Here is a 15,772-nt window from a genome sequence, read left to right as displayed (position 1 = left end):
CATTAAATTAAAACTCTTGATCATTCTATCCCCACAGGCTGGCTTCATGAACTGGGCAAGCGACTTGAAGTACCCTACATCAATAATTCTATTGGTGGACCCTCTGTTCGCAGTGCTTATATAGCATCCCTCTACTTTACCCTCAGCAGCTTGACTAGCGTGGGTTTTGGTAATGTCTGTGCAAATACAGATGCTGAGAAGATCTTCTCCATTTGCACTATGTTAATAGGAGGTAAGACTGGTCTAGGCTGTTGTATCAATAATGTTTTCAAAATTACCATTGCTTAGGTATTTTGCATCCCCAGATACACGTTTCTGGGGTGCCAGTCAAAACACTTGCTATCTAACTACTGCATAGCTCGTAAAGTAGAACTCCAGCCAAAACTTTTTTGCATTGGATAGAGTAGAGAAGGGTTAGATCTACTGCCAGGGTTTTAGCGCTGTCTGATTTGTTGTTGGGGGAATTGGCTCCATACAGAAAGCAAAGGAAAATCTGCAACTGGGGCACATACAGCAATTAAAAGCTAATAGGGATTCTAGCCTCTAACTATTCTACAAAAAAAAAAATCTAAAAATTGCTGTCTGTGTCCTGTTGATTTTTTTTTTATCTTCCTGTTTATAGTGAGAGGAAACTTTTCCATACTCTATAAAAACAAACTAGAAAAAAGGGGTAAGGGCTCTTTCATATGGAGCAGTGTCCACTCTGATCAGCAGGGTATCCATGAGCAGATCCCTTGCTGAATTGGAGCCAAAGGGGACAAATGTTAGTTTTTTCTACATCTGTGCCCAATTAGTTTGTGTCCAGAGGACATGGATGAACCCATGATAGCTCTATGGGCGGCTGGATGTAAACGGACTCCGTTGTCTATTTACATCAGGCTATATCTGATCCATCGTGTTTAGGTTGGCAAAAATGGAAACGGATGTAGTGCTTTTCCATTTTTTTTCTGAACCTTGACGGACTTGGAGGTAAGCTTGTGTAAACAGATACCAATCCGTTTACATCCACCTGCTCACAGAGCTTCATGGACCTTTTATGTGAAAGGGCCCTAAAAAATATTGTATATGTTACCCTACCATCGGTTTTCAGTATCCAACTCTCTCCTAAGCCTCTTAATAATTTCTAAAGAAAAATGTTAATATGCACTATATTGCCAAAAGTTTTGGGACACCCCTCCAAATCATTGGATCCAGGGGTTCCAATCACCTCCATGGCCACATGCGTATAAAATCCAGCACTTAGGCATGCAGACTGCTTCTACAAACATTTGTGAAAGAATGGGTCGCTCTCAGTGAATTCAAGCGTGGTGCCGTGATCGGTTGCCACCTGTGCGATAAGTCCAATCCATGGAATTTCCTTGCTACTAAATATTCCACGGTCAACTGCTAGTGGTATTATAACAAAGAAACTGGGAACAACAGCAACTCAGCCACAATGTGGTAGGCCACGTAAAATGACAGAGCAGGGTCAGCGCATGCTGAAGCGTACAATGCGCAGAAGTCGCCAACTGTCTGCAGAGTCAATAACTAAAACCTCCAAACTTCATGGAGAGCTTCATGGAATGGGTTTCCATGAACGAGCAGCTGCATCCAAGTCTTACATCACTACGTGCAATGCAAAGCGTCAGATGCAGTGGTGTAAAGCATGCAGCCAGGGGATTCTAGAGCAGTGGAGAGGTTTTCTCTGGAGTGATATATCACGCTTCTCTGTCTGGCAATCGATGAACGTATCTGGGTTTGGTGGTTGCCAGGAGAACGGTACTTGCCTGACTGCATTGTGCCAAGTGTAAAGTTTGGTGGAGGGGGGGTTATGGTGTGGGGTTGTTTTTCAGGGGTTGGGCTTGGCCCCTAAATTCCAGCGAAGGGAACTCTTAAGGCATCAGCATACCAAGACATTTTGGACAATTTCATGATCCCAACTTTGTGGGACAGTTTGAGGACGGCCCTTCCTGTTCCAACATGACTGCGCACCAGTGCACAAAGCAAGGTCCATAAAGACATGGATGAGCGAGTTTGGGGTGAAGAAAATTGACTGGCCTGCATAGAGTCCTGATCTCAACCTGATAAAACACCTTTAAGATGAATTAGAGCAGAGACTGTGAGCCAGGCCTTCTTGTCCGACATCAGTGCCTGACCACACAAATGCTCTTCTGGATGAATGGTCAAACATCCCCATAGACACACTCCTAAACCTTGTGGACAGCCTTCACAGAAGAGCTGAAGCTGTTATAGCTGCAAAGGGTGGGCCAACTCAATATTGAACACTGCGGACTAAGACTGGGATGCCTTTAAAGTTCATGTGTGTGTAAAGGCAGGCGTCCCAATACTTTTGGCAATACAGTGTATCTAGCATACAGATATTATTTCTTCATATGCTGTTTAAACAAGCTGACCAGTGCATGTTTTACAGCTTGCTGATGTGTGGGAAGCTCAAGCGGGGCAGAATGTACTATGTGTTTATTTAGTATTTAGCAGTAAAACCAATGAATTGATTTTGGTGTTATTTTTTAAAACAAAACAGTAATGTATTTTTTTTGGCTCCTGGGTGACTTTTATAGATTGAAAATGGCTTGTACTAAAGAATGAAGGCAGAACGATTCACAGCTGTAGATAACTATAAGAAACCATTTTTGTTGGGTTTTTCATCTTATATCCCTTTACAACCTAATATGGTTAAGATCAAATACTTTATAAATTGGCAGATTTATCACTTTAGCATTGTCCGAACACAATATGATATAAAAAGGGACACTAATACTTTTTATGTTTTTTTCATAATGTTGCAGCTCTGATGCACGCTGTAGTTTTTGGTAATGTAACAGCCATAATCCAACGTATGTACTCCCGACGTTCCCTTTATCACACCCGCATGAAGGACCTCAAGGATTTTATCCGTGTTCACCGCCTTCCTCAACAGCTCAAACAGCGTATGTTGGAATATTTTCAGACCACATGGTCTGTCAACAATGGCATTGATGCCAATGAGGTAAGAGGCCTTTAGGGATGGAAGAAATTACATAATTCTGGGAAATTAAAAAATAATGTTGCTATAGGTTATTGCTGGTTTAAATGAAGATTCAGTCTTGTTGATATTTAAAAAGAATGTACCTCGGTTTTGTACAATATTTATTTGTTACTGTCAGGTCAAATGTTTTCTGTTCCTTACTCAGGTGAATACGAAATACATTGTGGAGGAGATTTACTAAAACTGGAGCACTCAGAATCTGGTGCAGATGTGCATTGTAGGCATTCAACTTCTTACTTAAGCTTGTTCAATTAAGCTTTTACAAAAAACCTGAAAACTGATTGGTTTCTATGCAGAGCTGCACCAGATTTTGCACACTCCACTTTCTGTAAATCTCCCTCATTGCATGGTTACTACTATTATTATTATTATTATTATTATTATTATTATTATTAACAATAATAATAATAATATTGCTTATGGAAATGGATGGAATGAATTAATCACAGCAGTTACTCCTCCTATATCAAAGAGTTCAGTACTAAGTTTTAATCGGGCAATGGAAGCTGCAAAGCAAGCTTTGTTTGCTATGCCATCTACTTAGCTAACTCCTGATGCTTTGGTAATAATTTATTATGTATTAAATGTTTATTTTTAAAACGAAGATTGTATATAATAAAACAGTATAAAAAATAAATACATATAAATACAATGGAATCAAATCCAATACAGTTTCCTTTTAGTAGACCGTGATCTAGCTCTGCTATCTTTCACCTATTTGGCCAAAGACAAGGTTTGTCTCTTGTCTTTTCATAAAGAGAACCTATGATTCTTCACATTCTGTCTAGAAACAGCAAAAACGGAACCATATTACCTTCTATAATCCACCACTCAATCACTGATCATTACATACATCAGGGCTTAAAATTTCGAGTCTAGACCTACTAGCCAGGCACAAACCTTACTCTCCACCAGTTGCCCCACCCAACCTTGCCCAGGTCCGCCTCCAACCCACCCCTGGCCCATCCCAACCCCGCCCCCAGCACTGCCCCCAACCACGCCCCCTTAAAGCTTATGAAATTACATTTTTCTTTAGAATAGAGTCTAATAGAAAGCTGGTTTACATAATGAAGTCTCATAATGGATAAGAGGCCAGACTGAGCCTAGAACCTAATTTATGAAACCTATGTACACGTGTAATGTGTATTCACAGAATCTCTGTTATTATATTAGAAAGTCACATAACACATTTTCTGCCATTAAAGTATTAAAAAAGGACACAACGTGTTAATAACTGGATGTAAGGTCTATCCATAGACATAGGACGATTGTCACCGAATCCTGGCAGATTGCCAGAGGCATCCCCTGGTGACTATTTGTTGCATATACTATGTGTATGTTCATGTCACTGATGTGTAAAGGTATGACACCATGTCTGGTGAAGACAACTCAGTATTCTAAAAAGCTTGCACTAAAGTATATTAGGTTAGCTAGCAAAAAGGTGTTGCTTACATTTTCACATCCTTTCTACTATCTATGGCTAACATGGAATATTATTATTACCGTATTGAGTACAGACACCAAGAGAAAGCACTATGCAAGTTTTCAGGTACTACTAAAAGCTATACAACATGTACAATAGGGTGTTTAATAAAAGATTAAACTTTATAAAAACTGTAGGAGTAGAGGATGGACCTCTAACCGTACACAAAGAATGTACAAATAACCATACATAAACTGAACAAAATTTCCGCAGACCATACCCAAAAATACTTCAAGGTCCCCCAAGCGGTGGAGAGCGGGCCTCTCCTTGTGTCCCCCGTGGCGGTGGAGAGCGGACCTCTCCTCGATTCCTCTGCGTCGGTGGAGAGGGTGTCTCCTCTCAGCGGAGGAGAGTGGACCTCTCCTGCACCTGTCCCCTCAGCAGCACTGCCAGTGTAATGGTGGTGCCGAAGAAGCCGGAAACCGGAAGTTGGAAACCGGAACGCGACTTCACAGTGAGGCTTGGAGCACAGGTGCAGCTGCTCCATCCATCATCTGTGCTTGCCGCTCGCCACACAGGAATTTCTCCTCACATTTGGCGAGCGGTTTTTTCAAGCCCTGACATACATAACAGGTTAATACATTACAATGGACACACTAATGCTCGCTATATACTGTATGTGCACAATGGATTATTACAGGTAGGAATGATCTTAGTGCTGGTTCACAAATATGCAGATTGGATGCGGTTCTAACCGCATCCAATTAGCATGACATAATAAACAATATTGCTTCCTATGGTGCCTGTTTACATATGTCCGGTGCACTTGCGGTGCAGATTCAGTGTGAATTGAAAAAGAGTCCTGTCCAATTTCTGAGCAGTGCGGTCCGGTTCAGGTGTGGCTTACAGGCTATTGACTTCTATGGGAACCGCCTCTAAACGGCACATGTCTTCAGTTGTGAACAGGATTTCAGTTCAGGATCAGATTTCAGCACAGTTTGCTCTCCCACCCCCTACGCTCCACCTCAGCAAAACCAGAAAAGCCTTGCAAAACCGCATCCAAACCAGCCCTGAACCTGTGAACAGTACAATGTGCACCTGTGTCACGCAGCTGAACTGGCCCTGCACCACCGAACAAGTAGATTGCAATCTGCACTGAAACCAGACCTTGAAATATGGAATGCACATGTGTGAATTGGCACTTATCTGTAAGAGCCGGTTCACACATATGCAAATTAAATGCATTTTGAACATCCAGTTCACATGACATGTGAAAGAACATTGTTTTCTACTGTGACTGTTGATCTATGACTGGTGCAACTGGAGTGTGGATTTAGTGCGAATTGCAAGAGTCCTGTCAGTTTTCTGAGCAGCGCGGTCTATCTTAGGTGCAAATTCAGGCTCGTTGATTTCTATGGGAACACTTGTGAATTGCATGTTATTCACTTGTGAACAGGATAAAATCCTGACCTGATCCTGATGTAAACCAGATCTGAAATGCTGAACAACTACTTTGTCAATTAGCTGTGAAAAATGAGCTTCAATCCCTACCACACATGTGTGAATCCACACTCAGAGATTAAGTCAATCTCCATTATCATTTGAAGCAAAACCAATCATACAAGATCTGTATGCACCTGTTGCTGTGGCGGTTGTGATTATATCTTCTATCTTGCCTATTTGAATGTTAATTATATCTTCCAGTTTGTAAAGTCGCCAGATGGCTGTAAAGAGGCCTATTATCACTAGAGAAGCTCTAAAACAACTCTGCTTTCACTATGCCCATATTTGAGCACTTTTACTTCTCCACACCAATGTGCACAAGGGAACTACAAAGGTGGATCTATTTTGCCACAGGAAAATGGGTGATAAGGGCTATCTTGAATGTAATTTCTCCAGTTAGGAAAACATAATACTAATATTATGGGCAAAATCTGTTCCAGCTGTGCATGGTAGCCAGTCAGCTTTCAACATCAGCTGGTTCAATTAAGCTTTGACAATAAAACCTGGAAGATGATCGGTTTCTATGCACCAGATTTTGCACTCTCTAGTTTTAGTGAATCAACCCAATAGTGTTTGGCTCTAAACTTGGTCACCATCTGTCTACCCCAAATTTATCCACATGCTGTAAAATGCAAAGAATGATGTATAAATTAAACAAATATGAATTGCCTAAAAGCAATGTGAAAAGCCAAATCTGTGATCAAAAATGATATGAAACCTGGATTAAAGTGGTCCTCAAAATGTTTTTACCTAATGCATTCCCTGCATTAAAGTGAAACTTTAGGCAGCAAATTAAATCCTACTAGATCACTTAAGGCTGGCCCCTTTTACAGGTACAACTACACTATATTGCCAAAAGTATTGGGACACCCCTCCAAATCATTGGATTCATATGTTCCAATCACCTCCATGGCCACAGGTGTATAAAATCAAGCACCTAGGCATGCAGACTGCTTCTACAAACATTTGTGAAAGAATGGGTCGCTCTCAGGAGCTCAGTGAATTCAAGAGCAGTACCGTGATAGGTTGCCACCTGTGCAATAAGTCCATCTGTGAAATTTCCTCGCTACTAAATATTCCACGGTCAACTGTCAGTGGTATTATAACAAAGTGGAAGCAACTGGGAACAGCAGCAACTCAGCCACCAAGTGGTGGGCCACATAAAATGACAGAGCGGGGTCAGCGCATGCTGAAGCACACAGTGCGCAAAAATCGCTGTCTGCAGAGTCAATAGCTAAAGACCTCCAAACTTGGCCTTCAGATTAGCACAACAACAGTGCGTAGAGAGCTTCATGGAATGGATTTCCATGGCCGAGCAGCTGCATCCAAGCCTTATATCACCAAGTGCAATGCAAAGCATTAGATGCAGTGGTGAAAAGTATGCCACCACTGGACTCTAGAGCAGTGGAGACGTGTTCTCTGGAGTGATAAATCACGCTTCTCTGTCTGGCAGTCCGATGGATGTGTCTTGGTTTGGTGGTTGCCAGGAGAACAGTACCTGACTGTCTGCATTGTGCCAAGTGTACAGTTTAGTGGATGGGGGGATTATGGTGTGGGGTTGTTTCTCAGGGGTTGGGTGAAGGAAACTCTTAGGGCGTCAGCATACCAAGACATTTTGGACAATTTCATGCTCCCAACTTTGTGGGAACAGTTTGGGGATGGTCCCTTCCTGCTGTATGTTTCTTGCCAAAGAGCATTATTTTTTTTAGCAAGTTGTTATTGGTAAAGTTCCACTTTAACTTCTTCGTGCCTAAGGGTAAAACAAATCTTAAAGCATAAGCACAATTTTACAACTTTGGCATGTGTTAGCAAAACCGTACATATCATCACAACCACTTTGTACATCCAGGTGAATTATATCAATATATTATATTATATAATGGATATCTCCTAATTTTTTTTATTATCAAAGGAAAAGTGAACCAAAATAGTAAAAAAAAACCATCCCAGGACAGCTTAGTAAAAAGCGTGACTGTCCTGGCAAATCCGGGACAGTTGGCAAGTATGATGTAATGCAAGATTATCATGGGGCCCCCATGCATCTGAGGCCCCTGGGCAGTGTCCAGGGGTAGCCATACATTAAGGCAGCTCTGCACTAAAGGCAGGGGGGTCATTGGCTCTTGTTGCTGTCAGTCAAACTCCACCTATGCCGTGAGTTCAAACAACTGCTAAACCACATAACTGCATTCATGTATATATGCCCTTATTCAACGTATACATAGTTTGATTCCAACTGATTGGTTAGCAAAACTATTGATTTGATTGGTCAGTATAGTACTGTAAAGTAATACAAGTAATTATAATGTACCAGTTGTGAAAGACAACCACAAATGAGTACAGCAACAGCCAATTTCAATGGAATTCTTGCAGGTGTGCCTTACATAAGGCACTATTTAAGTCCCATTTTTTTAACCCATACATGAAGATTGAGGAGCCAAGGATGTGGGTAGTATCCTAAGTACTAATTTAGAAATTAGACTCTACAAACATTAAGGCTAGTGGTGATGAACTATAGACCCAGGCCATGCCTTGTTAGCCAACAGCGTTATCTTTGCTCAGGCCTAGACTGGCCATATTTTCAGAGTATGATCTGTATGACAAATAATCATTTTTTATATACAAATAACTTAATTTCACTCTTACAGCTACTGAAGGATTTTCCAGACGAGTTACGTGCAGATATAGCAATGCACCTTAACAAGGATATCCTGCAACTCCCTGTGTTTGAGCCGGCCAGCCGTGGGTGCCTGCGGGCACTCTCCCTGCACATCAAGACTTCCTTCTGTGCTCCTGGAGAATACCTCCTGCGCCAAGGGGATGCTTTGCAAGCAAATTATTTTGTCTGTTCCGGCTCAATGGAAGTTTTGAAGGACAATATGGTGCTGGCAATTCTTGGTGAGAACGCATTCATAGTTGAAAGAAAAACTGGCATTATATAGTTGACAAAATGATAAATATAGTGGGCTAGGCTAGAAACGGTAGAAATAAATCAGTTGAAGAATATACAAAATTTTCATTTTTATCCATTTAAAATTCAGCCAAATAATTAGTTAAATAAGTATATGGAACTGCTCGCCTAATTGGTTAAAGTACATGTAAACCCTCACCTTGTAAAACAACCCATTCAGTTTTAAACAGAAAAGAAAGGCAAAGCATTTGTATATACTTATATAAAATATTATACATATCCTCTTTTCCCTTTTTTTAAGAAATACCCTCTGTTGTCAGCTTCATATGGATCTTAAAGAGTTGGGGGGGGGGAGTAAACAACAGCACACTAGTCTTCCCATTGAATGGCTGTGCAGGGAGGGATGGGGGGATGTATCGGCACAGAAGAGAGCAGGCTGAGTTCCCAACAAAGCCAGAGAACTGACCATTCTGTGTTCTCATGCCTATTGTGGTCAGTTTTAACAGGAAAGCAGAGGGGCTGGCAGGAACACCAGGAATTTCACACAAAGGAAGCAATAAAAAGAGAACAGGATACTTTTTCATAAAAATACATGGTACAGCAGGCACATATCAGGAATATGAAATGTTGGGTTTAGATATTCTTTAAGCTTAGAAGCTACACAGACTGAACACAACACATATTTTCTGTCTGTTGGTCCTTTGCTAGGCACAGGACTAAATCAGGTAAACAAAATACATTTTCTCCTTTACACCCTACACAAGCTCCCAGGATTGTCCAACATACAGTTCCAACCCTTGGTATATCCAATAGCTACAGTTGCAAGAAAAAGTATGTGAACCCCTTGGGATTACGTGGAGTTTTGCATGAATTGGGCATAAAATGTGCTCTGAACGTCATCTAAGTCACAACAATAGAAGAACACAGTCTGCTGAACATAATACTACACAAACATTAGATGTTGCCATGGTTTAATTGCACACAACATGTAAACATTCACAGTGCAGGGAGGAAAAAGTATGTGAACCTTTGGACTTAATAACTGGTTGACCCTCCTTTGGCAGCAATAACCTCAACCAAACGTTTCCTGTAGTTGCAGATCAGACCTGCACAACGATCTGGAGTCATTTTGGACCACTCCTCTTCACAAAACTGTTTCAGTGTAGCAATATTCTTGGGATGTCTGGTGTGAATCGCTCTCTTAAGGTCATGCCACAGCATTTCAATCGGGTTGAGGTCAGGACTTGAGTGACAGCTCTGAGTCTGCGGGGGCTGCTGACGTCACATTCAGGATAGCGGCACCTAGCAGTAGTTTGAGGACTTTTGGATATCTACATAAGGGAGGATTTTGCAGGTAAAGAACACGCATACAATGTGTTAAAGGAACATATAATATTTTGGAGATATTTCTGTTGAAATGAATAGTCTAGAGACAGGGTCCCTTTCAGTCACACTTTAGCCATAACTTCCCAGCTCGCACCGCTCACTACTCTAAGTGCAGCTGCTCCATAATATTGGCTGGTAATAATTTTTCCCTTTTAATGTGCATTTCTTTACTCTGTTTTCATTTTGCTTCACTCTTTACTTGCACCTACATGCCCTTTGTATGCTTACGTTTTCTTTTTATTCTATTTATGCTTTTCCTATTTCTATTCTGTGCATCACATTTACCTTTCTTTCTGCCCAGCTACCTTTTCTTAAATTGCTTTATACATTGGATTTAAATTTCCTCTTCAACCATTAGGGCACAGTCGGAACTTAATTATTTTTTTCTTCTTGCACACTTGCAGTGTTGCTGCTTTAACCTAAATCCTCTATGCATGCACCTAGCAGCTCCCTGCTGTCCTGGCTCCCACTCGTCCCCTAGGTGGAGCCCTCCTGACTCCTGGGCAGAGACTTCCTCTATGTACCAGAGCAGAGCTGTGAACCATAGCTATGTCTCTAATAAATGCCTTCCACACACCTGCATAATCAGTGTGCTGGTTGTGTGCAAATCCTGAACCCAGGATTAGACACTTCATCCCTCCCAGGTCTCTACAAAGCCTCTAGACTCCAGGTCCCAAGCCAGCTTTTACCAACCTGTGAGGAAACTGAAAATCAAGTTTTCCCTGTATAAGACAAGCACCCTTTACACCGCGGTCACATCGGGTGCGACTTGGCATGTGATTTGCATGCCATACGACTTGCAATCATATGCCATGTCACACCCTATTGTCTGCAATTGGAGTGGTCAAATCGGTGTGGTTCTGACACTGATTTCTAAAGTAGTACATGTACTACTTTTGGTGCAATTTGCATAGACATCTGTGTCAGATGTCTTGCAAATCGCACCTGAAATCGGCATCTCACCCAACTTTGAAATTGTGCGACTTCAGTGTACGTCTCACGATCTCAAAGTTGGGCTTGATGTGACTGGGGGGTAAGCCCCTCAACCTGCCTGGATGAGAACCCTGGGTGATACACTCTGCAAATCCTCACATCCATTTTTTTTATACCTGCCATCCAGAAAGGAGCTGCTAGCTTCTGCTGGGTGGATATTTGGCAGGTGTTCCTTATAAAAGGTACCTTTTTAGGTCCCATTTTACAGCCTAAAGCTGAGGAAGAAAAAAACCCATGCACTGAAACATATGTACATTCCAATAAATGGTGTGCAAACTAGACTTGCATTTCATTTTGTAACAAATTGGTTATAGGACAAAAATTTGATTTTTGGAGATTCGGATATGTACGAACTTTAACGAAATTAACTAATGCATTCATTTCATTTGGAAGACATCACATGATGAGATAGTAGGTCAGGCCCATGTGGAAACTTATTAAATTTTTGAGTTTGTTCAATAATTCAAATTTGAGTAAACTTATGATTTAAATTGAGTTTGTATTTGTCACAGTCAGTCAGTTCAGCTCCACAGTCTAATGAGATTCTTAGGTTTGAAAAATTCAGGACGGCTGAATTGTGTATTATTTATTCCATTGCGTTTGGAAATATTGAATAGTTTTGATATACTGTATGAATAACAAATCCACCCGAAATATTGAAACCATAAAACTAATGAATAGCAATCTTCCAGAAAAACTGCAAAATTTTTCAAATCCACCTGCACCAACATATAATATTATTATTATTATTATTATACAGGATTTATATAGCGCCAACAGTTTGCTCAGTGCTTTACAATATAAAGGGAGACAATAGAGCAACAATACAGTTCAATACAAGAGGGTTAGGAGGGCCCTGCTCCATGGAGCTTACAATCTAAGAGGAAGGGGCTGGTGGTACAAAAGGTAATAACTGTGGGGGATGGACTGGTAGAAGGAATAGAAGATTTGGTTATTAGCTGAAGGCAGGATAGGCTTCCCTGAAGAGAGAGATTTTCAGAGATCGTCTAAAAGTGGGCAGAGTAGGCGATAGATTGGGGTAGAGAGTTCCAGAGGATGGGGGAGGCTCTGGAGAAGTCCTGGAGACGAGCATGGGAGGAGGAGACAAGGGAGCTAGAGAGCAGTTGGTCGTGGGAGGAGTGGAGAGGATGGTTTGGGTGATATTTGGAGAGAAGATTGGTGATGTAATTGGGGGCAGAGTTATAAATGGCTTTATATGTTATTGTTAATGTTTTGAATTTTATTTGTTGTGCAATGGAAGCCAGTGGAGGGATTGGCAGAGAGGGATGGCAGATATGGAATGGTTAGTAAGGTGGATGAGTCTGGCAGCAGCATTCATGATAGACTGAAGAGGGGGTAGCCTGTGATTAGGTAGGCCAATGAGGAGGGAGTTACAATAGTCAAGGCGGAAGATAACCAGGGAGTTTATAAGTTGCTTAGTAGTTTCAGAGGTTAAGAACTTGGATATGTTGCGGAGATGAAGTCTACAAGATTTGGACAGTGATTGAATTTGGGGCTGAAAGGACAAATGGGAGTCCAGAATTACACCTAGTACCCTGGCATGAGGGAAGAGACTGATGGTTGTATTATTGATCTTGATGGAGAAGTCAGGGGAGGGAGCACGGGCTGGAGGGAATAGTATGAGCTCAATTTTAGAAAGATTGAGTTTAAGGAATTGGAGTGACATCCATGCTGATATGTCACTTAGTAGGTTAGTAATGCGAGAGGAGACTGGAGGGGTGAGGTGAGGAGTAGGAAGATAGATTTGTGTGTCATCCGCATAGAGATGGTACTTAAAGCTATGGAAGTTTATCAAGTGACCAAGGGAGAAAGTGTAGATGGAGAAGAGGTCCAAGGACAGAACCTTGAGGGACCCCTACAGAAAGAGGAAGTGGAGAGGATGAGACAGAGTTATAGGTAATGCTAAAGAAGTGCTGCGATAGGTAGGAGGAGAACCAGGAGAGAGAAGAGTCTTGGAGGCCAAGAGAGTGGAGTTTTTTGAGGAGAAGGGGATGGTCAACAGTATCAAAAGCCGCAGAGAGGTCAAGTAGTAAGAGTATAGAATAGTGGCGATTGGTTTTAGCAGTTAGTAAATAATTAGTGAGTTTTAATAGGGCAGTTTCAGTGGAGTGTAGTGAGCGAAAGCCAGACTGTAAAAGGTCAAGAAGGTTGTTGTCAGTGAGGTAGGAGCTCAGGAGATGGGTCTTAAGTTGTTCAGGTTGGTGGGGTCCAGTGAGGGCTTTTTAAGTATGGGAGTGATGTGTGCGTGCTTTAGAGGGGAGGGGAAGGCACCAATAGAGAGGATGAGATTGAAGATGTGAGTTAGGGAGCATTGGATAGAAGAAGAGGGTGACCGTAGTAGTTGTGAGGGGACAGGATCCAGGGGGCAGGTGGTAAGACGGGCTTCTGAGAACTTTAGTGACCTCTTCAGTAGTAACAAGGTCAAAGGAGGAAAGTGTTGAGGGAGGTTTAGTATAAGGTATGCTAAGTGGGATAGATGTCTGTGCAGTGGAGATGCCCCTACGAATTGCATCAATCTTGTTTTTGAAATGATTTGCAATCTCGTAAGCAGTGAGTTACTGGGTGGAGGTGGAGAAAGTAGAGGGTTAAAAGTAGAGAAGAGACAACAAGGACTGGATGAAATGGTATTAATAAGAGTGGCAAAGCAGGCTTGTATGGCAGCATGTAGGGAGGAATTGTATATTAAGAAAGCAGATCTATATAGGGTGAAAGCTTGCTGAGATTTGGTTTTACGCTACAATCGCTCCAGTTCATGACTATGTCTCTTATGATTTCTGGTGTCGTCAATCTACCACGGTTGTAATGGTCGGGGCCTGATACTTTGTGTAGTTAGAGGAGCAAGTGAGTCTAGTGTGGATGATAGTGAACTGTTGTAGACAGCAGTGGCCAGGTCAGGGCAGGACAGGGGAGACATTCTGTCATAGAGGCAGTCAGTTGCAGAGTGGAAAAGAGAATGGTTTAAGTTGTGAATGTTTCTGCAGGTAATTGTTTGCTGTTTGGATGGATAGGTGTTTGAAGACGAGGACACTGTGAAGGTGATGAGATTGTGATCAGAGAGAGGAAAGGGGGTATATGTGAGCTTGTAGGGAGTGCAAAGATGGGAGAAAACAAGGTCTAATGTATTTCCATCAGTGTGAGTGGAGGACTGTGTCCATTGTGTTAAGGCAAAAGATGAGGTTGAAGAGTTGGGATGTAGCTGGGTTGTGAACATTAACGGGGATGTTAAAATCTCCAAGAATGATAGTAGGTATTTCAGAGAAGAGAAAGTAGGGTAGCCAGGCAGAGAAATCATCAAGAAAGCATGACACCGGTCCAGGAGGCCGGTAGATCAACTGCAATCCTCAGAGAAATAGGAGAAAATAGCCAAATGCAGAGAGTACTGAAAGAAGAGAAAGATAGAGAGGGAGGGTTATGGAGGACTTGAAAGATGCTCAGTGGGAATAAAAGCAAACCAACTCCACCTCCTTTCCAACCACTGGGTCTGGGTGAGTGAGTCCAGAGAAGGCCTCCATAGGAAAGGGCTGCGAGAGAAGCAGAATCTGCTACTTAAAGCTAGGTTTCTGTTAAGGGAGCAGGAGACAAAAATGTCATGGACAGAGGGGAGCTTATTACAGACAGAGCGGGCATTCCAGAGTACACATGATAAAGGTTGGGTGGTATTTAGGAGCACGGGGATTGAGATTAAATTGAGTGAATTGCGGCTATTCCTGGTGGAAGGAGGGTGCCTGGTGTGGGGGTGAGATACTGGAGGACCAGGGTTTCGGGAGATATTTCCAGAGGTTAGGAGAAGGAGGGTGAGGAAAGTAAGATGGGAGCGAGATGTATATGAGTTCACATGCCTTCCTGTCCTGGAGTTTGGGCCAGCAGGTGAGTAAAGTATCAGCAGGTTGTGATGAGAGCAGTAGTAGGGAGATGGTAGCAGTGAGGGTGAGATGTATAAGCTTTGAGGTGTAGCAGAGGGGCAAAGAAATAACATTTTGAGAACACAGGCTAGTAATATGAAAAGGTTGAGTAGAGGTGGCATATTAAAAGGTAGATGCAGTGGGAACCAGACTTGTGGGAGATGTTTCCCAGGGTGTTTTGCTTGCAGTCCATCCAGCGTGCAGTAGAGTTCCTAGTATCTTTTTGTTGTATCCTGCTTTAGTTAAACTGCTGTGTTCAACTGCTGCTTCACACTCCAGCAGAAAGTGCACTCGCGCAGGAAAAATGCCCCACCATCTGCGACTGTGCCCCCCGTCTGTGACCTCCCCCATGAACTGGTCTAAATTATAAGAAATGAATGCCTAAGATACTAAATGAATTTCGAAAACAAATCAGTTCAACATAACGTATATGATGGAATGAAATTCTTCAGTGAACGAATGCTTCCAAAACTAAACGAAAATTTCTGGTGTACACATTTTTAGTGTAAACATGTACTTAGTCATTGCCAAGCAGCCAGGTTTCAAACCCTCTGTGTTGATCTGCACTAGGAGATTAAAGTATTTCACCAGTATGTTATAGGTAAACATTT

General features: G+C 42.0%; 1 protein-coding gene across 1 annotated transcript in view; it reads left to right on the top strand.

The window, feature by feature from the left end:
• Positions 1-15,772, top strand: part of KCNH4 (potassium voltage-gated channel subfamily H member 4) — a 454,196-nt gene that overhangs the window by 363,980 nt on the left and 74,444 nt on the right. Inside the window, exons 8-10 of the mRNA XM_089690632.1 lie at positions 38-232; positions 2,787-2,986; positions 8,597-8,846. Of these exons, the coding sequence (XP_089546758.1) occupies positions 38-232; positions 2,787-2,986; positions 8,597-8,846 (645 nt within the window). The remainder of the gene's footprint in view (positions 1-37; positions 233-2,786; positions 2,987-8,596; positions 8,847-15,772) is intronic.

This window comes from Staurois parvus, unplaced genomic scaffold (genome assembly GCF_062004578.1).
Source record: "Staurois parvus isolate SC_StPar_1 unplaced genomic scaffold, SC_StPar_1.0 ptg000538l, whole genome shotgun sequence".
Taxonomy (NCBI): domain Eukaryota; kingdom Metazoa; phylum Chordata; class Amphibia; order Anura; family Ranidae; genus Staurois; species Staurois parvus.
This window is presented reverse-complemented; position numbering and strand designations above follow the sequence as displayed.